General features: G+C 38.2%; 1 protein-coding gene across 1 annotated transcript; it reads right to left on the bottom strand.

Annotated features, from left to right (window-relative positions):
- Positions 1-454: 454 nt before the first annotated feature.
- Positions 455-19675, bottom strand: LOC138367929 (ATP synthase subunit a-like). The gene is made up of 2 exons (XM_069330209.1): positions 19574-19675; positions 455-784 (listed from the first exon to the last, which is right to left on the bottom strand). Exons 1-2 carry the CDS (start codon positions 19673-19675, stop codon positions 455-457), a joined length of 432 nt encoding a protein of 143 aa, XP_069186310.1.
- Between the last annotated feature and the right edge of the window lie 8151 nt (positions 19676-27826).

Here is a 27826-nt window from a genome sequence, read left to right as displayed (position 1 = left end):
CTACCACAACACCCACACACACTACCACAACACACACACTACCACAACACCCACACACACTACCACAACACACACACACACTACCACAAGACCCACACACACTACCACAACACACACACACTACCACAACACACACACACACTACCACAAGACCCACACACACTACCACAACACCCACACACTACCACAACACCCACACACTACCACAACACCCACACACACTACCACAACACACACACACACTACCACAAGACCCACACACACTACCACAACACCCACACACTACCACAACACCCAACCTACACAGTTGAAGAAAAGTGAATAAACAGCGAACACCTTAACAGGTGCAGACTCATTACAGATGTTCAAGAAACACCTGGCTAACTATTTTGACACTATGAATCTTATGTGAAAATTCATGATAGTATTTAGCATACTTGTAGCTACATGCTGACTACAGCATGTAGAGGTAGGAGAAGTAGTAGAGGTTGCAGAGGTAGCAGAAGTAGCAGAGGTAGCAGAAGTAGCAGAGGTTGCAGAGGTAGCAGAGGTAGCAGAGGTAGCATAAGTAGCAGAGGTTGTAGAGGTAGCAGAAGTAGCAGAGGTAGCAGAGGTAGCAGAGGTAGCAGAGGTAGCAGAGGTAGCAGAGGTAGCAGAAGTAGCAGAGGTAGCAGAGGTAGCAGAGGTAGCAGAGGTAGCAGAGGTAGCAGAAGTAGCAGAGGTAGCAGAGGTAGCAGAAGTAGCAGAGGTAGCAGCAAGTCTTGTATATCCTGATCTCGTCCAACTATATATATATAAATTACAGTAGAAAAACTTTCTTCCTCAGACCACCACGTTTTGGTCAGCCCCCTGATCACCCCCTCCCCCCCCACCGGCGCCTCCCTACTTGCCCCCCCTCCTCTTAAACACCCCCCCTCTTTCTGCCCGCTCCCCCCCCCTCCCCAACACCACGCCCACTACATCTATACCCGACTCTTGCACTGCCCTCTACTCCACCCATTGCACTGACTCCCCCCCCTACCCCAGCCCCTGCACCCCCTTCACCCCCACCCCAGCTCCTGCACCCCCCCCCACTCCACCCCCACACCCATCAAGTAGGAGATAAACTGGGATACGGGTTCAAAGCTTCTTGTTTTGTCTTGGCAGACACGATTGGGTGTGTGCCTGTAGTGAGAGCCGCTATAATCAACCTTATTGGCGGGCGTTATGAGGGCGGCGGTGGCAGTTAGGCATCATTAAGTAATCAAGGTCTAATCACCCCACTGTCTTAGGCTAATAAGGAGCTTGGGCTCGACGTGACGGACGCCGACATCACCAAAACACTTTCCGAAGCGGGTTTTTGGGTAGGGTATAATGTGGGTCTTGGTCCGAGCCATCCGTCTCTATAGCCTGTGCTCCAATACTCTTAGTTTGTCGCGCCTCCTCAACACCTTCACCTCTCCCGCCTCCGACGGTCTAAACCATTTGTGCTTCTCGTTTACTTTCCCTCTCACACTCTGTACAGTCCCCAAGCTGGCATGTGAAGGCACATTGCCTTCAAAGCCCCAAAGAAGCCTGTATATAGGCAAGACAACAACGTCTCTTTCCAGGCGATTAACAATGCATAAACAACAGGGTTCCATCAAGGAACATATAATCTCTTCTCACAACCAGACCATCACCCGAGAAATCTTAACAAGCAACACAGAAATCATCGATAAAAACAGCGACAGCAGGCGACTCGATATCAGCGAGCCACTACACATCAAAAAGTCAACACCAGCAATCAACAGCCAATTAATTACCCATTTCAAGACTCCGAACAAATATGGAAGCAGCAAGAGGAAGTATGGGCCAATAGGCCTTCTGCAGTTACTTTCATTCTTATGTTCTCATATTCATTGTTTTGTGTTCTGTCTTATGTTTCCCCTAACCCAAAACTTTTGTGCCATATCACCTGACCACGAGTATAAGTATGAATGTATTTTGTGTGTAAATTAAGTCTTTGAAAAAGTAATAAGGAATTACGAAACGCGCTCAGGCGTCAGACCAGGAATAAAAATAATGAATTTTGGAGAGTTACTTTATCAATTACCCTCGACAGTGAAGAAGGTAAGAAATATTGAGAAGATTCGTGTTAGAATTATTAATCTTACCCTTTCGGTCGTATTCAACAATATATATATATATATATATATATATATATATATATATATATATATATATATATATATATATATATATATATATATATATATATATATATATATATATATATATATATATATATATATATATATATATATATATATAATGTGTGTACCGTAAGGTGTATTTCGCTTTAAGTTTTAAATACACTGATAGTTTATTTTAGCATATACTAAGATATACTTGCTAGTGGCACAATAGGCAAGTGTCACGGCCTTAATAACTCTCTCAGAGGTTGACACAGGCATTCAGCTTTACACCGCCACCATCAGTATGCCGCGTACTGTGTGGGGTGGAGGACAGGTTGTGTGGTAGTGTGGGGTGGCTGGCGGCCTGTGTGTGTGTGTATGAGGCACCACTCGGGCCACCGTCGTCTGGTCCTACCGTCCAGCAGCAGCGAGGTTGACCACCACCTCCTTGGAAAGTTGCAAAGATGGTCGGTTAGTCATTAGGTACGTCCCACTTCGAGATTCTGATTACAAATTGCATTTACTTTTCAATGTATATCACCGCGGTCGATCTTATACACTTATCTCAAAATCTTTAGATATTGTTAACTTTCAATAACGTATACTCGCCATTTAAGACAGTAAAAACCATCCAGCGCTATTTCCTGTGTAATATACCATACTTGGTAGATTATGTTATTATTATTAATATAAATTGAAATTGTAATTGTAATAATTGTGTCGCAGTGGGCACGATTGTGGGGAGGACAATTGTGAGAGACGGTCGTCCTGTCATTACCTGCCGTCTACCTGTCCTCTACCATGTGTGGCGCGCACACACACACACACACACACACACACACACACACACACACACACACACACACACACACACACACACACACACACACACAGACACACACACACACACACACACACACACACACACACACACACACACACACACACACACACACACACACACTTACAAACACATACACATACATACATAAGCACATTCTTATACACCCACACATACAAATACACACACATGGCTAGAACAAACAAACGATGGGTAGAAATGCGGGATCCAAGAGTCAATGCTCGATCCTGCAGGCACAAATAGGTGAGTATGTTACCTATCGTACGTTACGGCTCGTGATCCTACAGCAGCCAAACTTTAATAAGTCTAGGGATACGACACAACTGCTGTTCTCAATAGCGAATCACCAGTATAACCCCTTAATGGGTAATGAGCATAAAATAGAATCTTCATAGGACTGAAGAATAAAGATACTAAGTATATATATATAATTTATATTAAATAAATCTCAAAGGCAAACAGATGATTATATGGTCACAATATATCACATTAAAAAATTCACTGTAACTTCCAGACATTAAATCAATACTAAGAATAATTATATGGCTAGAATAAAAGAATGACTTAACTCCAACAAGTGTTATCTCCCCGGTTTCTGCTCAGCTACTGAACTCCAATATGAGAGTCAAAAAACACATTGCCTTGCCCCGCGAATAAATTGCCAAAGTTACAATTATTAATATTTCAACAATGGAGCACTACATTGTGACAAGAGTAATCTTAAACTAACTTAATGAATAATTAGTACATATTGATATAGACAACAAAAGTACGTGTTTCTTTACATAGTAATTAAAATATGCATACAGAATAGCATAATGGCATGCACACCCCAGCAACGGACGATCCCACGACAATTTGCCAGATACAGTTCACTCAATTATTATTTCACTCTGTTACCCACTGATGATCACATATAAATCATTAGTTCCCGTGGGGAAAACTGATCACACAAAGAAATAAACAATCATTCCCACGATACGCTGGGCCTAACGCCAACACTGTAACATGAATGTGCATTTGCATAGAACATATAAGTATAACAATATACATGCTTGTAATTTACATACAATTATAAATGTACATATTAATATATTCACTTACGTATCTTATAAGGGTACGTAACACTTCCACCTCCAAGAAAAAAAATGCAATGGATTGAAGATCAATGGCATTTTTTCAGAAGTAAAAATGTTAGGTAAAAAGAAACATTTCATTTATGGTACATCAAAACTTCTTGACAAAGCATCAGCAATAACATTTTGTCTGCCTGGAATATGTTTGATTTCTACATTAAATTCCTGCAAAAACAATGACCATCGCAGAATTCGTTGGTTCTTGACTTTCATCATATTTATAAAGATAAGGGGGTTGTGGTCTGTAAATACTAACACTTTATTTCCTGATAAGTAAATCTCAAACTTCTTGATTGACAATATAAGACCCAACGCCTCCTTTTCTACCACGGAATAATTTCTCTGAGCTGCATTAAATTTTCTGGAATAGTAATACACAGGATGCTCAATCTGGTCTAAACCAACTTGAATAAGCACAGCACCTATCCCAACATCTGACGCATCAATGTGTAATATAAATGGTTTATCAAATTGGGGACTAGCAAGAATAGGTGAGGTGGACAATATGCCCTTTAGGTTCTGAAAAGCATTCTGACAATCTTGTGTCCACTGAAACTTTACTTGCTTGCGTAACAAGTTTGTCAAAGGAGCAGCTACTGTTGAAAAATTTCTACAATAACGCCTATAGTATGCACACATACCAATAAACCGTTGGACTCCTTTCTTATTGGTCAACACTGGGTAGTCCACAATGGCTTGAATCTTATCTTGTAAGGGGATAATCTTACCTTGTCCCACCTCGTGGCCAAGATAAGTTATCGTACCTTTTGCCCAACTACACTTATTCATATTTATGGTTAACTTTGCGTTTTCTAACACTGTAAACAAGTTCTTAAGGCCTAAGAGATGATCGGCCCAATTCTTACTGTACAAAACAATGTCATCAAGGTAGGCCCTACAATCTGGCACATCCTTGAGTAAGAAATTCATAAGTCTTTGAAAAGTAGCAGGTGCATTTCTCAAACCGAATGGCATGACATTAAATTCATACGCACCATCAGGTGTAACAAAAGCAGTAACCTCTCTAGCATACTCTGTTAATGGAATTTGATAATACCCTTTTGACAAATCAAGCTTACTTACATATTCGGCATGACCTATGGACTCTATACATTCTTCCAACAAGGGTAAAGGAAAAACGTCCACTGTAGTGTTCTTGTTCAGTTTCCTGTAATCCACGCACAATCTCCAGGTTCCATCCGGTTTTGGCACTAACAAACACGGAGAGCTCCAAGTACTTTGACTTGGCCGAATGAAATCATGCTGGAGCAGATATTCCACTTCTGCTTGCATAATTTTCCTCTTTTCGGGATTCACTCGGTACGGATGTTGTCGAATGGGGGTGCTGTCCAGGAGCTGAATGTCGTGTGTGATGAGGTGGGTCTGGGTAGGAACCTCCCCAAACAGAGATGTATGGTTGTCCAGCAGAACCTGGAACTCATCACGTTGTTCCTCCTGTAAATGACATAGCATCTCCCTGCCATTGGAACTGGAACTGAGAAGTGGGATATTAACATCATGTCCCTCACTACAATTATCCTCAGGTGGTAACTCTTCCCGACTAAAACAAGCTACTACACCAGGTCCAACATAAGCTTTTAATCTGTTAATGTGCACAGTCATTTGGGGTTCTGAAAGATTAGGGTTAATTAGTTTATAAGTTAGGTCTCCCACCTTGTCTACCACTTGGTAGGGTCCTGCGAACTTATGGGACATGGAAGTCCCCATACGAGGTTTCAACACCAACACCAAATCTCCGACATCAAACGACCTTAGCTTAGCCTTGAACTTCTTGTCATATCGTACTTTCATGGCTTGTTGAGTCCTTCCCAGATGTTCTTTCGCCAACTCACGAGCCCGACACAACTTAGCCTTGACCTCGCTCAAGTACAATCCGCTCTGATGAACAGAGACATCTCCCAACAACTTTTCTTGTAGCATTTTAAGAGGACCTCTTACTTGGTGACCAAACACTAGTTCAAAGGGTGAACAGCCCAATGACTCTTGTAGCCCTTCTCTAGCAGCAAACAACACAAAGGGGAGATTCTCATCCCAATTACGTGGATGAGTTTCTCCTGTTGTCTTCAGCATTTGTTTCAAAGTCTGGTGGAAACGTTCAAGTCCACCTTGGCTTTGTGGATGATATGGACTGGACAATTTGTGCCGAATCCCTCGGGATTCGCAAAAAGTTCTGAAAACTTTAGAAACAAAATTTCCCCCATTATCACTCTGAATAACTCTAGGCATTCCAAACAACGAAAAGAATCTTTCAAGACACTTGATGAGATTATGAGCCTTGGTATTCCGTAGAGCATAAGCTTCAGGAAATCTAGTAGTCATACACATGAGAGTGAACAAAAACATGTTACCCGATTTAGTCTTAGGTAAAGGACCCACACAATCAATTACAACATGAGTAAATGGTTCATCAGGAACTACAATAGGTTGCAATGGTGCTCTAGGTACAGATTGATTTGGTTTACCAACAATTTGACAGGGTATACAGTTATGACAATATCTGACCACGTCTTTCTTTAACTTTGGCCAGAAAAAATATTTACTTATCTTATGGTACATATTCGTGATACCTTGATGACCTCCCATGGGGTCATCATGTGCAGCCTGCAGGACCTGCCTACGATAATCATTGGGGACAACGAGTTGGGTTCTAATCTCACAATCCTCTGAAGAGGGAGTTCCCTTGGGTCTCCACCTTCTCATCAGAAGTCGATCCTTGAAGAAGAAACCCGTCCCTTCCTCCAATGCATCAATATTATCAGGAGCCTCAGAAATACACTTACTTAAACTAGGATCAGTAGTCTGTACAACACTTAAGGGCAATGACTCAGACTCAGCAGCGAGCGGGCAAGAACCTAGTAGCTTGATCTCTTTTCCCGATTGATCGGAATAAAATGGAGTCATAGCTACTTCGGCCTCACTCTCGACAACTGGCGCACTGGAGACAAGCGGGCAAGGTACAGATAGTTCAGCCTCCTCACCTTCACTTTCCTTGTGATTTAGGTTCGGCGGGGCTTCTACTACGGCCTCACTCTCATCATCCAGTCGAGTCATAAAAGAATCCTCAAGATCCACCTCCCACTCCTTTACTGAAGGGGTCCTGGTCTTGGGAACAGCAACCTTAGTGAAGACAGGATTACTCTCACCTGTTTTTCCCATTGATCTAGTAACAACACAAGCAGGGTAAATAATATCATCATCTGCTTCCGGTTGAGCTAATACATTATGGGGTTTAGTTAACATGATGGGACACTTGGGCCCTACAACCATTTGGTTGCCAAAATCATTACCTAGAATAATGTCTACCCCAGGAATGGGCAGTTGTTTACTTACACCAACATTACACCATCCTGAAGTATATTTAGAATCAAGGTTAACTTGCAATAAGGACACTGGTTGCACACTTCCGGCAATACCTTGGAGAAGCACAACTTCACCCAGATCTCGGGTGTCAACATCATCAAGTACCTTCTGGGTAATAAGAGACTGTGAAGCTCCAGTATCACGGAGTAATTGAACAGTCTTATGTCTACCATTAGTACATAATAAGGTACCTGTGGACATATAGGGTTTGAATTCAGCCATCCAATTGGGACTGACTGTAATACATGAAGAATTAATAGGTTGCACTCCTTTACTCATAATAAGACCAGTTGGTCGGAGTTCAGGATGCAAACTAAAACATGAAGAAATCACATGCCCCCTTCTCTTACAATGGGTACAATGTTTGACAGTGGACACACTGGTATAACCAACTGCCGGTTTAGAATTAGCATTACTAGGCTTAGATGATCCTGGCAATGGAGTAACCATCTTAGGGTTAGTAAGAGAAGAGTTCACGGGAGTAACTGTCGCACCAGGAGGAGACTTATACTGATAAGGAGTACGGTGAGCATTGAAATTTACTCTACGACTAGACTTAGGTGAAGTGGCCATAAACGGGGCCTTAGTCAGCAACTCATGCTCATCCGCGAGCTTTGACAGCTCATCAATATCGGTTACATTCTTTTGTTCTGCCATAAAAGTAGACAACTGGTCTGGAAGACAGGACAATACTTCTTCCATTATGAGAAGATTCTTAATCAGTGACTGCAAGTGACTTTAACCATCTGTTGCAAAAATTCGTCTTCTGACGAGTAAAATCGGCTATTGTCTGATCCTTGATTCTCCTTAGGTTCCTGAACTTTTGCCTGTGTGCCTCTGGATTTAGTTGGTATGCATTGAGGATGCTTTTCTTTACAAAGTCATAATCAAAACTATGAGCGTCAGGGAGGGATGTGAAAACCTCCTGACTACGCCCCTTGAATTGAGACTGCATAATGGCTACCCACTGATCCCTTGGCCAGTTCATACTGATGGCAATTTTATTAAAATGTGCAAAGAAAACCTCAGGATCTTCCTCATTGAACTTGGGCAACTCTATATACTTATTCATCCTGATGGGATTATTATCACTATTTGTTGAAACATTACTAGTATTTCCATGCCCAGCTGCCATACGCTGTGATTCAAGCCTGAAGTTAGTGTTAGCCATTTGTTGTTGAATCTCTAATTGCCTAGTTTGTTCCTCGGCTTGTTGCTTCTTTGTGGCTTCAAGTTGCAACTCAATTAAACCTCTCTGGTTTTGTGCCGCAATTTCTAAACGCCTAGTCTCCAGCTCCCTTTGCTGAGCTTCAGCTTCTAATATTTGCTGTTGCTGTTGAGCTTCAATCTCTCTTTGACGAGCTTCAGCCTCTAATATTTTCTGTTCTTTTTGAGCTTCAAGCTCTAATTGGCGAGCTTCTAACTCAAGACGCTTTAACGTCATCTGATCACTCGACTCCTCTCTTAACTCCTCTAGAATTTCTTCATCTAAATCCCCATTCTCAACAAAATGCGTCACAATGACTTTCAATATTTGGGCTTTAACCATTCTATTGCTGGCGGTCAAATCCAAATGATTTGCCATTTGTATTAACTCAGTCTTTTTAAGGTTCTGAATCCCTTCAAAGTCTGGGTGAGCCACCAACGCTGCAACTTTCTCCTCCATCGTTACTAACACTTGGCACTTGATTCACAAAATTAATTAACACAATGGCACTGCACTACACTTCACTGTAAAATTGTCACCACACTGAAAATTCGCTTGGCCTCACTGCACAAACAAAATATATAGGATGACTTACCTCAAAATCGTGAAACGTTGTTACTTGACACACAGGAAGGCTTGCTTGGCACATGGAATAGTTCTTAAGAAACACACAGAGACACTTGACACTGGTACCTAGGAAGGCAAGGTTAGATTAGCATAGTTAAGTTAAGTGGGACAATATTTCCCGGCACAGGCCCCCATAACTCTTTGTTACCTATCGTACGTTACGGCTCGTGATCCTACAGCAGCCAAACTTTAATAAGTCTAGGGATACGACACAACTGCTGTTCTCAATAGCGAATCACCAGTATAACCCCTTAATGGGTAATGAGCATAAAATAGAATCTTCATAGGACTGAAGAATAAAGATACTAAGTATATATATATAATTTATATTAAATAAATCTCAAAGGCAAACAGATGATTATATGGTCACAATATATCACATTAAAAAATTCACTGTAACTTCCAGACATTAAATCAATACTAAGAATAATTATATGGCTAGAATAAAAGAATGACTTAACTCCAACAAGTGTTATCTCCCCGGTTTCTGCTCAGCTACTGAACTCCAATATGAGAGTCAAAAAACACATTGCCTTGCCCCGCGAATAAATTGCCAAAGTTACAATTATTAATATTTCAACAATGGAGCACTACATTGTGACAAGAGTAATCTTAAACTAACTTAATGAATAATTAGTACATATTGATATAGACAACAAAAGTACGTGTTTCTTTACATAGTAATTAAAATATGCATACAGAATAGCATAATGGCATGCACACCCCAGCAACGGACGATCCCACGACAATTTGCCAGATACAGTTCACTCAATTATTATTTCACTCTGTTACCCACTGATGATCACATATAAATCATTAGTTCCCGTGGGAAAACTGATCACACAAAGAAATAAACAATCATTCCCACGATACGCTGGGCCTAACGCCAACACTGTAACATGAATGTGCATTTGCATAGAACATATAAGTATAACAATATACATGCTTGTAATTTACATACAATTATAAATGTACATATTAATATATTCACTTACGTATCTTATAAGGGTACGTAACAGAGTACACACATACATACATAAACACATACATATAAACATACACACACACACACACACATACATACATACAAACACATAGACATACATACATATATAAACGCATACATACATCCACACACACACACATATACATCAAACGCACCAAAACACACACACACATATAAATCATACCTAAACGCACATAAATGCACACACACAAAAAACGTACACACACACACAGACAAAGACAGAAATACACACACATTTACACCTGTAATTCTCTAAGTGGGCGCAATTGGTTTACAACCGACGTTTGAATCTGATATGCAATATTGCAGTATTGTTTACAGCATGGTTACAGTGGTGCAGGTGACTGTATTATGACACGTTACACTTGTGTGTAGATGTATGCTGTACTGCACAGTGCAATGTATGTGAATTATGAATATACTCGTGTGATGAGTGCGGCTGTATTCTGAAGTGTGGGAGAGAGAGTTAGGAGCAGAGACGAGGATATACATACAGATAAAGAAAGGGAGATAGAGAGAGAGGGAAGAGAGAATAAGAAAGGAATATATAGAGAGACAGATAAAGGAATGGAGATAGAGGAAGAAAGAGAGAGGAATGTGTAGGGAGATGGATAAAGAGATATAAAGGGAGGAAGAGAGATGAAGATAGGAATATATAGGAGACAAAGGAAAGGAAGAGGGAGGGAGAGAGGTGTTGAGAATGAGAGACAGACGAGAGAGGGGTAACAATATGAGGTGTACAGCATAACGTGTGGCAAGATATAATTAGATTGTCATTTAATTATTTATGAACCAGCAATTACTACGTCGACCGACGTCCATCAATAGACTGGACTGATTAATGCGTCATGTCGTCACGTTTCCATTTAATATTAGTTCATTATTCATTCACTTAAGTGTAGAAACAATCCAACAATTAATGTTCGGTGTTAAATATCGGTTAATGTTATCGTTCTGTTGCTCGTTAATCGGTTGTTTTGATAACACATCTTATTAGTGTGTAAATGATGTACATCTAAGTGATTTTGTATGATGAAACGAAAGGCCATTTAATGCTCATTTCCCGAAAACTGCGGAATAATGTGATGGGAAATAAGATGTAATGACTGGTGTCACATCGTGTTATTATAGAAGATATTCATTAACTTTGTACGTACAATTGTATGTCTTATCTCGTCTCATCCAGCTGATAAAACTCATTTCGAATTAAGAACTGTGTTTTTTGTCTGGCAGGAAAACATGAAGGCATTAAAGCAGCTCTTATAACCTTCCTACATTTCTAAATTAACTTTTAACACGTGTGTTGCTGATTGGAGTTGCGGCTAATTGAATCTGTGTTTAATTGGGCTGGTGATTGTAGGTGTTGTGGGGTAATTAGGGCCTCATAACATCGATATGGGGAGTCACAACCCTTTTCAAGGACACATTGTTTCACAAATTTCCTGTCACTCCATCCTCACAATGTGTCAGCTGTCTCTCTCTTTCTCCCTCTCTCTCTCTCTCTCTCTCTCTCTCTCTCTCTCTCTCTCTCTCTCTCTCTCTCTCTCTCTCTCTCTCTCTCTCTCTCTCTCTCTCTCTCTCTCTCTCTCTCTCTTTCTCTCTCTATTTCTGTGTGCATGTCTGTTTGTGTCTCTCTATTCTCTATCCTCTTTGGAACAAAATCAGAATCATTTCCCTTTACCTTACATTCTTTAATGGCCTGCCCTCCCCCACCCGTCCATGCCCAGGCCTTCAGACACCACTCTACCCTGCCCCTTGAGGGCATCAACAAGGCTCCCAGCAACTCTCCGAAGCTCACGAAGAGAGCATGCCTTCTGCCGGGCCCAAAAAATAATTGTCTCTAAAACTTATAACTTCTGTTGGTAGATCTTTTGAATATTTGTGTGTACTTGTTAGTCAAAGCCGGTGATGGGAAACTGTCATTTATTAAGTACACTTAGTAGATGCTGTAACGAGGTCAAATGGACCTCGTTACAGCATGATGCACCGACACCAGATGACATAACGTGCTCAACAGATGTTTTAACGAGGCCAACGGACCTCGTTGTGTTGTTAGTTTTGACCATCAGAGTTTGCTGTATCGTAAAACCGTTCCATTAATTGTGTAATTTGTTGTTGTGCCGAAAGCTATAATGCTTTTTGGAAATAGTTCGTCACAATGTGAGCTTATACAACCGCAATATTTGTCTCGTATGACTTTAAGACATTGTTTTCTCTAAAGATCCCTCTTTATGTAGGGAGGGTCTTTATGTGACAGAGGATTCGAACGTTGTCCCGAATTCACTCCCCTATAAGAGCCTTGTCTCTGAGTTCCAACCGAAATGCTCACATTGGTCAAGAGTCCGTAGAGTGTCCCGCTGTCAGTGCCCCGTGACCTTCGGATTGTCGAGGTTTCTCCACCTTGGCCATCTATTGACCTTTCTCAAGATGCAACCCACAACAGTTGCCTACTTTTGGGCACCTATTTACTGCCGTATCAGGTGAAAGGAAACGTTGCCCAAACGTCTCGGTCTTTCCTGGGGATTGAACCCGGGACCCTCGATTTGAGCCGACGACGTAGACTACTGCTACAACATTCGGCTGAAACAACTGCAGACCATTGGTGTCTCTTGGACCTGGAGCTCCTCTCTCTCACCCTCTTTCTTTCCCATACTGTCTCTTTCTCCTTACACTACCTTTCGCCGTCTTTCATTGTTTAAGAAACTGTACTAATGGAACACAAATGAATTCACACTCATTGTTTTCGAGTAAATCATGGAAATTCGCGGGTAAACGGCAGGAATAAGAATGAAAAACTACATACAAAAATGCCCAATTTTATTTCAGACTTTTTGTTGGTTGTAAGGGGGCCGCTGTAGAAGCTAATATTTATTAAACGGGAACACTTTGGCCGACCCTGACTGGCCTATGACCCTCGCATACCCCTTATGTTTCATGCTGGAAAGTTGGATTAGGCTATCCCTATGCCTTCTATTTCGGACAGATAGCAACTATTTGGCCAAACGAACAAAAATGAACTGTTGGACACATAAAGGATCGCGGTTTGTATTACTGAATAAGCCCAATTGGGGTTCACGAAAATGGAAAAGTTACTAATGAACCCTAACCTAACGTATCCAAGCAATCTTATGCCTAATACATGCTATCTTAGGCCTAGTGCAGTACATGCATGTGCTATATTTAGACCTACAAATTTTAATGTATTTATTTGTTCATGTCAATTACAAAATTGTTAGTACAAAACGTGAAGATTGTTGGTTGCTACACTCAATTTTTGTAAGTTCGACTAAATAGATCTATAAGTACAGTAATTTTAGGAGGACGAGTTGTAAAAACATACTTTGTGAAATATTACCAAATACGTCTTTTGAACCAGTCACTGTAGTGATGACCCTGGCTTGGTTTAGTGTTGCATTTAAAGCCTACACACCTTCGGAGGGCTATTAGGCCATTACACAAGCTTAGCGACCCCTCAGCAAGTATACCTTAGTCCTGAACATAATTTAGTACAAAAATGAATTCCCCTCAGTGTATATTCACCAAATTGGCTTGAGGATGGTTTGGTGTAAATACACCTAACCTAACCAAAAATCAGAGCACGCCAAACCTAACCTAACGAAATCTAACTTAAATCACACCAAATCAAAGCTAGTCAAACCAAGTTTAACCAAACCAAACCCATGACCCAACTTGACCACTTGTGTAATTTCGCTAGAATGTTCACACAGGTAGAATTAAGCGTTCTTCTGCTGACTAGTTTCTTAGAATGCCAAATAAGCTCCGAAGCACCAGGAGACTGATTATAACAATAACAACAGTTGATTGGGAAATTTTCATGCTTGTAAATTGTTTAATAAATGTAACCAAAGCCGTCAAAGATTGAGGAAAAATGTACACGTTTCGTAAGTACTTGCGTAACTGCTTCGTGAATCTGGCGCCCGACTTAATAAGTTGGGTTCCCCAGACTTTTGATAAGGGGGTATGCTTCATGTAAAATACTTATCAAACCCAACCTAATATAAACTTTTGTATAAAATCTTTTATATTCATTGAAAACAAAGCCTATAAATTCATATGTGCACTTGCTCTAAACATTTGTTATCAGTACACATGAATTTTTAATAATGGCGAGAAGGATACACACAGAACGAAGGCTACGAGTCATGGACCATCAAGATACAATCCCCACGGAATGTGAACTCTGCAAATTATGAATGGCAATATATAAACTAAACCAAATATAAGCCCGACAGCGTAATAGCCTAACAAATTAGGAACTGCTTAATGTTTAAGACCCAGAAGATATGGACCCAACAAGTTTTGAACCTATCGAGACAAGATTCAAACTCAACAACATGAGATCAATATAAAATGAGCATATTTATGATTATGAATCATATAAATTCATATCATGAATCGTGATTATGATTAAAACTCATCAAAATGTGGTATTATTTAAGGTATGAAGCATGTGACCACTTGAGCTCTACACTCTGAAGCGTTCTGAACCTTTCTGTATGAAAAGCTATTAAACTCTTCATTTGACTGCGGGGAAATAACGTAAAAGTTATATTATTGGTTTTGAAAACGTAATATAACGATTAATAGCAGAGATTCTCCTTATTGAAAATAATATAAACCTTTAAAGATATTTTTTAGATTGGCTAAGATTATCATCCATCAAACAGTGATATTTTATTTTAAGTTAATCTGAAAATATCGCTTAGAAAATAATTACTCGGAATGTTAAAATACACTAGAGTTTGGCCAAAGTTTTATCGAAAATTAGTTGTAATTAAGTAAACAAAAAAAAATAATTGTTCCGAAGTTGAGTGAGCGAACTCCAAATATGGAAGAACATTAAAAAAATACTTGATTTAACTGACGGTCAGGTGTACGCCATTTCCTGGAGTGGATCATTTCCCCATGAATGTAAATTTTGTATATAGCAACCAGCTAAGATAACTATCAAGAAATTAAGCCTTTGGTCCAGCAGTGAACGTCTCACAGCTCTCTTTATTTGGATTAAACGAGATTTTAGAAGACAGAAATAGGTAGAGTTGGTTTAGAGTTTCTGAGGCCTATAATTATGCTTCTTTATGGAATAATCAATAAAGATCATATCAAAAGCAGCCTCAGAAACACTTTGAACTTCACTGAAAGTCTTTGAAACTTGTGAGATACGTCTGAGCTACCGTTCGCCTCTCGCAACGCTCCTCTCAAGACCTCGCTCCACAATTTGGGGGTGCGAGGGGGTACAATGCAATTCCAGAATATTTGAAATTCCACTCTTGCACATTTAGATCTTGCTATTGTTAGACGAAAATAGACATATCTCTGTATTTTCATTATGTGGATGAATATGGAAACGTCTAAAGGGTGTTGAAATAAGTAAAAACTAATGAAAACCTCGTATGAATATTCGTCAGGCAGGGTGGGGCCAAGCAGCAATGGGAGCGCCGCTGGGAGGCCACCATCCACTGGGCAAGTCACGACTTGATACACAAAAACTCCCCAGCCGGCCGTGTCGGCTGCCCACTGGGCCTCTGGGCTACTGGACGAGTTGGAGGAGGGGGTGATTTGGGGGGTGCAGGAAGGGTGGTTGGTACCTGGCCTGCATGAATCCAGTCGATAGTTACCCATTACTCGAGTCTTTACGCTGAGAAAGCTATCCTTTATCCTTTAACTTCAAAGGTCCTTAGTCGCGTTCGTGGCGGGAAATCGTAGGGGAACAAACTTTTTCCATTTGGACCACATCATTTTTGAGCTGGATTTCCCTCTTCCCGTATTTCTCATTAAGCGCTAGGGAAGCCATATGTTGGCATTCTGAATTCCGAATTCATGATTGGCAGTTCTACTCTGCTGGATCCTCCAAGCTTGGCTTCTCTTAAGTCATAATTTAGGAGTCGACAGTTGGGGATTATAATGTTTACTTGCGGAATGCCAGTTATAGGCGGTAGTTCGTAATTACTCTGACATTATGCCCCAAGTCTGGCTTGCCCATTAACGTGTCTCAGAGCAGCGTTGACCTTTCATCCTCCCATCCCCTTTTAAGGTTGCAGTAAGAAATACGTATGTGTCCTGTAGGCACGTCCACAGACTTAGCAAGTTGTGTGCTGTCTGTCACTCAGAGAGTCAAGTGTCTGCGGGTGTCAACGTGTTGTGGGCTCCGTCACGCTGCTGCCGGCTGTCTTGGGTTGACTGTGATGTCTGCTGTTATGATACCCATGTTTGTGTTCCGGCTAATGCAGTTATAGTTGATGTTGTTGCTGCTACTTGTGCATGTACTTCTACTAGTTGTACATGTGTTTTGGACACTATTTCTAACGACCATTGATGCCATGCTTCTGTTTTCGTTGCTATTGTTAGCGTGACCACTACTGGTTGAAATAAGTATGTTGTTTTTGCTGCTTCTGCAGGTGATTGTATGGTGATGTTGGATATACACTTACAGTTGTTTGTGGGGTTGATTGCTATTTACTTATAGTTGCTTGTAGGGCTGTTTAGTATGCACTTACAGTTGCTTGTGGGGCTGATTGCTTGTATGGCTGATTGCTATGCACTTACAGTTGCTTGTGGGGCTGATTACTATAAACTTACAGTTGCTTGTGGGGCTGATATAATATTACAGGAAGGTGTGATGGTGTTGTCAGTTTACGTCAGGTGGTGTTGCTACCATTGTCACCGATAACAGTGCTGCTAAAGTGTTCACTGCTGCTGTTGTCGTTCCTGTTACTGCTACTCTTTTAGTCCTGGTGGCGCTAATGCTTTCTTTCTGTGACTCCTGAAGCTACTGATGCATTTGTTGTTGATAGTAATGCTATTGTTATAGCTCCATTCTGCTGCTACAGTTACGTCTCTTACCTCTCCCGTCGATGTCTTCATCAGGTGTTTTCATTAAGGAAGGTTCCTCATGATAATAATTTATTCTCAAGGCGAGAGGCTCCTTGAGAGATCTACCTTTACAGCTGTTAGTTATAAGTCCCTAGTGTTCCCCACCCCTTTGAGCCTGGAAAATAATTTTATAACTTCTATTAATACTTAAGAATCCTTGTACCTCTTAATTCGATTCGTAATTTGTTACAAATAATTATCTCAGTTATTTCGTAGCATCAGTTGGCGACCAGATCCTGGGATGGTAACCCACTCATTGTGGCTCCCAAGTTATCTTTATATATTATAAGTGCCTTCATGCTTTTATCAAGTGCTGGGAACAGAATCTGATTCCCAAGCATTAATTAGCTGGAGAGTTTCATCGCTGTTATTGTCCCTGTGAAGAGTTTATGATGATATTTCCGGTGTCGCAGATGCTCCTATTGAGGAGTACTGATGTTTCTTTGTTAGTGGAGGTTTTCAACTCGTTTTCTTAGTCATGTTTCTCGGACAACTGTGTTCACTCGAAATATTCAGTGTACTTCACAGCACATTTGATGGTGTTTCATCAAAAGTTTGTTATCCACTGGGTTTTTATGAAGTTTAATGTGGCAAAGAACGTCGTACATATTATAATAATATCTACAGTGAGAAAATTCGACCAAAAATTTTTATGTTTACCATATTTTTCTAGGTTCGAAAATATTGTCAAGATCTTGAAACTTGTTGAAGTATATGTATTGTTTAATTAGGAAAATACTGTTGGAAAGCTATTAGTTAGAAATAGTCTTCGTAGTGATAATTGTGTCATTTACAAACTACTTTGTAAAGACTGTAATAAGTTCTATGTAGAGCAAACATCCAAAGATTTGAAATTTAGAATTTCGCAACATAAATACTCTGTAAGACACGACCAATTGTCTAATGCTTTGTTTGTTCATTTGTTTCTTCAATAACGAATTGAAAAAGCATTTTCAATAAAAACATTATTGAATCTGCTTTAATACAGAGTACAAAATTATGTAATTTGAACATTAGCAGTAGTTTGTGTAATTTAGATCCATTTTGGATTGATCAGTTAAAGGGCGATTTGAGTAGGATCATTGATACACATTTATCTCACTAATACCTTATTAATATGCCATTAAAGACATTGTACCTCACCTCTTTCCTGCCTATGTATCCACACCCACTGAAATGTAAATCCATTTTTGAAGAATAATTAATAAATACGTAAATATATATATATACATATATATATATATATATATATATATATATATATATATATATATATATATATATATATAATATATATATATATATATATATGATGCTCTGATACTCTGTTCTCTTAGTGTCTTATGAAATATTTTACCGTGTACGGCAGGAAATTTAAAATTAAATAATTTTTACCGGGGTACTATTTAAATATATTTTTTATAAGTTGCATTATTATTTTTATTGTTATTATTAGCGGTTATCTTTTTTATCGTATTCTAATTATTTGTATATTGATATTATTGTTGATAATTGCCATGCTTCCTTTACCGATAGTTTAATTCATTATTATTACAATGACATTATATTAAGGTTATAGTTTCGATGGCCGATGTCTCTCTTCAGGGACGCTGATTTTTTAAGCAGCTCAACTTCTCCCACGTCTATAACATCAATATACGACTAACAACTGATACAAACAGGCATTTGTTGCATTATAAACAACAATCAAAACAATCAGGCATTGTTTGTCTTATAAATAACTAACAACCAATACAACCTGGAATTGTTTGCGTTAATAATAACGACCAGTACAACCAGGCATTATAACACAAATAACAACCAGACATTGTTTGCGTTATAAACAATAACCAATATGACTAGGCTTTGTGTTATTAACATCCAATAGAACTAGGCTTGTGTATGGTATATGCTAGAGATTATGCCAAAGATGTTAAATATTTACTAGATCATGAAAGCTTTTAGATCTTACAATGTTTTTCTGCAGATGTTTTTGTATGTCACATATTTTTAAACGTGTTTGATTTAGTTTTGTTGATTTTTTATAAGCGCGCGCGTGTGTGTGTATGTATGTCCGTTACAGTTATGTGCTTACCTATCTGTGTTTTCGAGCATCTTATGTATTTGCGTATGTGTGTGTGTACCTGCATGTGCGTTTATGCTCACGTGTCTTTAAGCGTGTAATTGAGAGTGTGTACGAGCGTGTGTAAGCATTTGTGTGCGCGTGTACGTATTCCGTGTGCTGTATCATGTCTCATAAAACAACCATCAGAGTTCACTGACCATTGCCATTAGCTCACAGTATTTCATGAATGCTGCTGATTTCCATATTAGATTATTGTCTTTATATTCTAAGTTAAGGTAAAGAGGGGCTGCCGGCGTCATCATTATTCCCCAGGCAGGTGAGGTTCGTGGAAGCTGCCCACGTCAAGACCTGATCATTTTCCTTATCAATGGACACTATGTTATTGGTCGTGACGGGGCGGCTGATTCATAGGCGTACTGTCTTTGGTCTTGCTGGGGACCTGAAGTGGAGTGTCTTGTTAGACCTCCGTGGAATTGTTTATTTTTTTATTGTTTTTTTTTTTGTAACACCTGTGGGTACAGGTGAAGCTGGATTCTGAATTCTGTTCGCAGGCTTAGAGTATTCCCTTTTTTATAACTCATTTTAAGCCTTACCCTACTAGTTTTTCCTGGAACACGATCCTGGAATTGATTTATAACCAGGTCCCAAATTACTGCTGGGTGAGCAGTAAGAGGGAGTGTCTTGCTAGACCAAAATGACTTCAACTCTATACAAGACTGTGGACGTGGTGATGCCGGCTATCAATAAGCTTATTTCTCACCCCTCGCAACACGTTCACGCGGTGAAGTGATGTGACCAGCCCCGCTAGCACCGTCTCCTCTGACAGACTGCTCGCTCGCTAGACGCAGCAGCAGCAGCACTGGCAGCAGAAAAGGCAGTAGCACCAGAAGCAGTATAAAAAAGGCAGTTAGGAAAAAAAACTGTGTATTACCGGGATATAACTCGGATCCAGTCCTGATGATCACGTTAGTGAGCAAATCAGGATACATTCCTACAAATCTTCCCCCACCACGTAGCCTCCTTCCTTCTCCGTCCCTCTTCCTTCCTTGTTTGCAGCCGTCAAGAGAAGGGGCGAGATGGTGCATACTTAAGATACAATACTCTTTCTCACAACCATACAGGAAGGACAGTATAGGCGGTTCTGGGTATTCTACTTGAAAATAAATGTATGATGAAATAATTCTAGCCTCGCATTGCCAGGAATATTGACGCCGACTCATTCAAAATTAAATGCTAAAGTAGCAGTACTATTAAGAATAGTAGCAGTGATAGCAGCTACGTTGACCAACGAATAATAATGACAAGGAATGTCTATTTAGTCGTTCACATATTTGTGCTTTTTTATATTTTGTTGATCCCAGGCTCAAGCATTATCATCCCCATAGAAAGCCTAGTCGCAGTTTGTGTGTTATTCGGTCTTCACCTCTACTGGTTTGTGCATCCAACAACGTTGCTGTACCAGGCAGCTGAGAGACACGCCACAACACCATTAAGTGTTCGTGTAAAGTGTTGCAGGGCACCCTGCAACCTGGGGATCATAGACATCATTCAACATGCGGCCGATGAAAATGAAAATCACAAATATTTCAGTCTCCATAACAAAATTGTTTGTATTTTGTGCTTTATAGAACTAAAATTATTTAACTAATCTGCTTATTTATGAACTTTTCTGTTAGTGTAAATATGTAGTAGATGATAGGAAAGAATGAAAAATATATAAGAACACACGATGTATACGATAAGGTGAACCCGTGCAGAATTTCTGAAACTATTATCATAAATAATAAGAATCTATTACCATAAATATTTGTAGCGTATGTAAACATAATTGCATCGAGAATATATAAGAGCTCTGCAACAATTGTTCAGACTTTCTGATTACATTTTTGTGAGTGGATAGGCAGGCAGGAGGGTTACTCAGTAGACAAAATGCTGAAGTTCTTGAAAGGCTGGATCAAGAATACATTTAATAGGTTTATTGAGAAATATATAAACTATATTTAATGTAGTATTTCCCTTGTAAATTGATGTATATATGACCTTTATATTATATATCATTTAATTAAGATAAAAAAGTTCCTAAAGAGCATCGACGATTAGGAAGTGTTATAAAATGTCAACAACCATTTGACAGAACCAAAATTTTGCGTACTAGTAAATCTAAATCACCGAGAATTAGCAAGTGGCGAATATCAGGTGACACCGGTGCCGACACCAGCCTACGTCTTGCAGACTGACAATGACGTAAGCTAACATTTGTGTTATTTGTAGCAAACATTGGTTTGCTGCTCTAACTTGTTTCTGGACACCAAGACCAGCTGGTCCTGTTGCCTGGGTCGCTGGTGCAACCACCAATAATAATGATGATACTTCTAGTAATGATGATAATAGCAGCCTGTAATAATAATAATAATAATAATAATAATAATAATAATAATAATAATAACGTATAATTATTGAGTGATAAAAATTTAATAATAAAGATTTAATAATACTAATTTAATAATAAAAATTGAATAATAAAATATAATAGTGATAAATTAGCATTTGTTAGTTTGCATCACTTTTAAACATTAGGAATTATTATGCATTTACATTAAGTTTCTAGGCTACCAAAAGCTTAACATAGCATGCGAAGGGCAAGGATGGCTGGCAACCAAGAAAGATGAAGCTCTTATCAATGCTATTCAAGTTTTAATTATAATTATTTAAATTTTAGTAATTATAAATTAATACAAATAATAATGTAATCTGAGTATAATACTTCTGACAAAAACAATTAAAATATTTGCTAAACTCTTTGCATATATCGATATCTTAAAATTGTAAAGAAAATCAATCGTTTTATTTTGAATATAAACATTTTTATTGTTATATATTTGTGGTTCAACCCGTCCTCAGACGGGTTCAACCACACCTCTATTAATAATTCCAGTTTACAGAATAGCACGATTACAAAAAGGACACATGACCATAATTCCGTATTGTCATTACCCTAATTCCGTATTATCATTATCATAATTCCGTATTGTCATTACCCTTAATTGCGTATTACCATTACCATAATTCCGTATTACCATAATTCCTCATGACCATTACCGCAGGCACATCAGAAGCTGGAAATAGAGGGGACATGGTCAGGCGGTCAAGAAGAAGAATAAGAGGACTGAACCCATTATAGCAGTCACATATGACGTTGAGACCTTACGGGCTCACCATAGCCCGTACTACATGGACACTTTGTTCTGAGTAGCTAAATCTAAAACAATAACAACGACGTTGAGATGTAAGTCTCGTCCTAATCACACACTCAGACCTTGATAAAGGACTCAGGAGAGTGCGAAAGACTTGGTGTAAATATCTTATATAAATTTCACAAATGCTCAAGTGTGGGTTTTTTATCCGATGACAATATTGGTAACTACATGGAGTATAACGCTACCTTATTCACTCTTGTGTTGATGATATCCTCAAAATGCATCCGGAGTCTGCCAGTGCAGAGTGCTTATCACATGCCTCTGTATGACTAACCATCCTGTGTGATGGAGATTTTTTAGCATCACCTAGTTAGCTTTTTTGACACACTGTACTCCACTTCATATAGTCTAGGGTAGCTGCACTAATGCAGATGTACCTCATATATTAATAACAAAAAAAATAACGTGACACTAGACCATGCCTGCTAAAATAATTAAGCTAATAAACACTAGGCTAGTTTCTATGACTGAAAGACTGCAAGTCTTTATATATGAATCATATATATATATATATATATATATATATATATATATATATATATATATATATATATATGATTCCTGTAAAGTGTAATTATTGAAGTACGCTATGTAGTATCTATGATAATTTAAGTAATTATACTAGCAAGTTGTAGCTTGGTTTTAAGTAAGAGCTTTAAATAAGGATAATATTTTGGTCCCGTAAATTAATACAGTATACATGCTTAACATAGTACTAATGTAAAAATAAACATAGTAAAACAAAGCGATTTTTCAGCTTTTTATTTAATTATAAGTAAAGATAAGAGTTTAGCAGAATTTATAAGTATAATAATTTATAATAAGTATAATAATTTATAATAATAATAATTTATAATAAGTATAATAATTTATAATAATAATTTATAATAAGTATAATAATTTATAATAATAATTTATAATAAGTATAATAATTTATAATAATAATTTATAATAAGTATAATAATTTATAAGAGTTTAGCAGAATTTATAAGTATAATAAAAATTAGACTTCAAAGTTTTTAATAAAAGTCGGGCAATCCACTTTGCCGGTACGAAGTTTGTATGTTTTGCTGATTAGCTTTTAAAGATATATTTTTCATAAGAATACAATAACAAAATTACACATCTTCATACAAAACATGGACTCATGTCGAATGTAACTCACATCCCTAGAGATTTGTTGCATTTAGAATTTATGGCTAAATAATGTTTTCATGTTCGAATCTGTGATTGAACAAGAAGAGTATTGGTGTACTACAGAGGTGGCGAGGCAGTTCGTTCCATATATGGCAAACCTTTAAGTGGAGCGGCAGTTAAGAGAGAGTCTTTATTTAGTCGTTTAGATGTTTGGAGGATACAAGTGAGTGTGTCGGGTTAAATTTTAATTTCTGGTGGAGTTCAGCTCCTTGTGTTCTTCTGTTGTATGTGTATGGATTACGTGTTGCAAATTTTTATGTGTATTCGATGAGTTCATTATAATAATAATGATGATATTATTAATCATATAAATTGAAATCACTTAGACTGGTCGGTACAACAACGGGCCTGCTTCTTGCTGGTCGGTGCTCGATCCCCCGATGGTCCAAGTCCTTATCCTCATGGGCATTAGATGTGGTTAAGTGATATAAGCGCTTTCTTTTGATAATTAACTTTATTAATCATATGAAATGTAATACTGTAACTTAACAAAACGATAATAATAAAAAGAAGAAATAATAATAATGAAAATACGAAAACCTAAGGAAAATAACGCTGATGAATGTAAAGAAAATTTGTTAACAATTTAATAATATATAATAATAATATATAATAGTGATAATATTTTTTCTATTTAACAATAGAATATTTATTCTAAGATTAATATTAGAATAATATTTTTAATTATTTAATTAATAATTATATATTATTATATATTATTATATATAATTATATATATTATATATATAATAATAATAATAATATTTTTTTATATTTAAAAATATTTAATATTGTTTAATATTTAATAAGCTACAAGATATTCTATATTCAAATATTAGTAGAGCTATACAGTATTGTTTTAGATAACAAAAATAAGAAAAATAGAAAATAAAAAATAAAAAACTGCCTAAAAAACCGATTTGTAAATTGTTAAATCAACATCCTAGTGAAAATGTTTAGACAAAATACTTATAAATTTCTGTTTTTCGTGGAGTCCAATTGTAAGAAGACTCGACTGGATTCCAATACCAGCCATTTCATCAAGGCAGCTTTTCTTACCCTTAAGTATATATCACTAAGAACTCTAAATGACCCGACCAGGATTTGAACCCGCGATGTCCTGGATCACCCCTAAACGCACACGGTACCATGACCACCAACCACTACGACAATTATATAGTGCGGTATATATATATATATATATATATATATATATATATATATATATATATATATATATATATATATATATACAAAGTTTGACCTCATTTTAAGGCAATATTTAAGAAATCAGTGACAATCCTTACCCTAAAATCTAAGATGCTCACAATAAAATAAAAGATAAGGAATAATCTTTCGCCTCGCATCTTACGAGCTAAAAATGCCATATTTATATTTTGGCCGCAATAACAGAAACTGTTCAACCACCTGTGATATCAGGTGAGAAAATTACAATAATACCCGACACTCAATGACAGCCAAACGCTTCTTAAGAGGTGACCGCTCTGGCCTCTATCTCTGGAAAATCACACGCTCCGAGGATCGCATCGCTTTTTCGTCCAGTGTGAATGCTGGGACATCCTTGGCGAGGTTGATACTTAGCTGTGAGAGTCACCAAGACGTGAAGCTCTCTTGTAAACACTGTCATTTGAAAATCCATAAATTATCCATCATGAGCAGTTTGAGAGTCGAAAATGGCATTTGAGTCATGTTATGACAGTGATCTTGGCGGGAAATCATTGGCCAGAGTTGCCAGTTAATCGCGCATGGAAACGTCCATCGCTTCGCTGATCTTACCCATTTTCATTTAGCATTCTTGCAGTAAAACGTGCAAGAGCTATAACGTATGTTCTTGTAGATTTCCGAAGAAAGTATATATAAGGTACGCTTCAGCGCTGTTTTCTCGAAATAATATCTGAAATAGGTTCAACAATTCAGCTGGACGCACTGGCAACATTGTCTTTGGTGGACGAGCGTGATTGGTCAAATTTGTTGGGTACAAGCTTGCATTTAATTTTTTTTCCTTTGTGATGGGCGTTTCGGATGGAAGAGGGCGCGTTGGGCGAGCTCTGGTGATCTACATGCCTTTGTTAACAGATTCTGAAGCTAAAATCTTCCTGATAATCGCTGTGCGAGTGTACAGGAATCCCCCCCCCCCCCCAAGTCAGGGATGGAAGGTGTCTGTGACGAGGAAGGCAAGAGCCGCCGTCCTTGCGCAAGTTAATTGCCAGGGAAGCGCTCGGCTGTTCTTTATTAATACACTCTGGTGCTACTATGATGGATGCTGCACACACCTCTCTCTCTCTCTCTCTCTCTCTTGTGGGCGAGGACCGGCCGGAGAACCCACACCTGCGAGCAACTCATCAAGAAAACACCAGTAGGCTATTCACACACACTTAATATCAGATCGCTGCTGGAATGAGACATCTCGGGAAATGCCTCCACAGAGGTATTCGGATATGTAGGTACGTATGTAAACTCATGTGTGTGTCACATTTATATGTTTTTCATTCAGCGTAAAGTTAATTGTTAAAATGAGAAGCAAATGCACGGTTTTGTTTCTATAGTACTTTTAGTCAGGTTTTGTTCATATGGATTATTTGACATTCAACATTCATTATTTTTAGTCCAGATGTGTTGTTTGCACAAAACACAATGGCAACATATATGTTGTCACTGCCAGCCTGCCATCTCACTAAAATTGCAAACTTATGGAACTTGTTTGAGAACAGGCTGGCAGTGACAACATATACAGTATATTTAAAGATTCAAAGAACTTTTGATATAAAATTGTGTTTAATTTATGTTATGTAGGCTATTAGAACATCGTCCGAAATAATAACATAGGTATACAATGGTCATATAACTGTACAGAAAGTGAAGAGCTTGCAACAGCTTTACAGAATATTAATAACTATTAATTTAATTAAATTTATTGGGGACAGGCAGCCTGCATATATATATATATATATATATATATATATATATATATATATATATATATATATATATATATATATATATATATATATGTATATATATATATATATATATATATATTAGTGAGGTGGGTATCATTAAACACAGCAGCATTGTGACTATAATTAATTTTCTTATGGATATTGAAATTGAAATCAGTTTATTAAGGTATAAATACACACAAAGGGATGAGGTAGCTCAGGTCTTACCCCGTTTATGGATATTTTTCATTCTACCTAAATACCTTCTGCCATCTGGAAGGTGAAATGCTAAACCAATAGTCACAATGCTGTTGTGTTTAATTACACGGGTATTAAGAAAACCTTATACTGACGACCCCTAAGGTCGAACTACTGATTCTACCCAGAATGCAATTCACAACAAGCTGACTAACTCCCAGGTACCTCTTTTCTGCCAGGTGGACAGAGGCATGAGGTGGTAGGAAACGTGCCGAACCATTTCTGTCCCTCCCTGGATTCCCGATTGGTATTTTTTATTATATTATTGTTATTCTTGAGAAACACAAAAATATCAGGAAAGACGATGAGCCTAGTGCAGACGTACATGAATATAACCCCTAAAGTGACGAGGCTTCCAGCGTCACCTCTTAGCAGACACCCGCTATAAAGTCGTTAACTTGTTAATACTGGGAACAGTAAGAGTTGCGGGCACCGATTTGGCAATAAAAAAAACTTGAATGAGTCGTGAGAGCCACGAAGTCTTCTGTAATTTGTAATGTAAATAGAAAATATAAATATTTATTAATGTTGATTATGAACGTGGGGAAATGGGTTGTAAGATAAGAGATGACTAGAAATAACATTAACATGAGAGGAAATTTTCATAACCAAATGTAGATAGTTCTGGAGAGCTGCATTGTCATTTTTCTACCATGCCTCTAATTTCTTTCCATTTACTCTGATTTTTCCTCTTCTTCCCGAGTACATGATATGTCTTCTTCCTCTTCTCTCGTTTATCTCCTTCCACTTCGTCCTTATAATTTTTTCGTCTCTCTCT

The sequence above is a fragment of the Procambarus clarkii genome, chromosome 24, assembly GCF_040958095.1.
Source record: "Procambarus clarkii isolate CNS0578487 chromosome 24, FALCON_Pclarkii_2.0, whole genome shotgun sequence".
NCBI classification, from domain to species: domain Eukaryota; kingdom Metazoa; phylum Arthropoda; class Malacostraca; order Decapoda; family Cambaridae; genus Procambarus; species Procambarus clarkii.
Note: the sequence above shows the minus strand (reverse complement) of the source record. Positions and strands in the feature narration are given on the sequence as shown.

Excerpts from the sequence above, each read along its gene's own strand:
- LOC138367929 (XM_069330209.1), bottom strand. The coding sequence starts at position 19,675 with ATGACGCCGGCAGCCCCTCTTTACCTTAACTTAGAATATAAAGACAAT. Across the intron at positions 785-19,573 it reads ACTGTGAGCTAATGGCAATG|TTGGACGAGATCAGGATATA; the intron begins GTCAGTGAACTC and ends ATATATATATAG.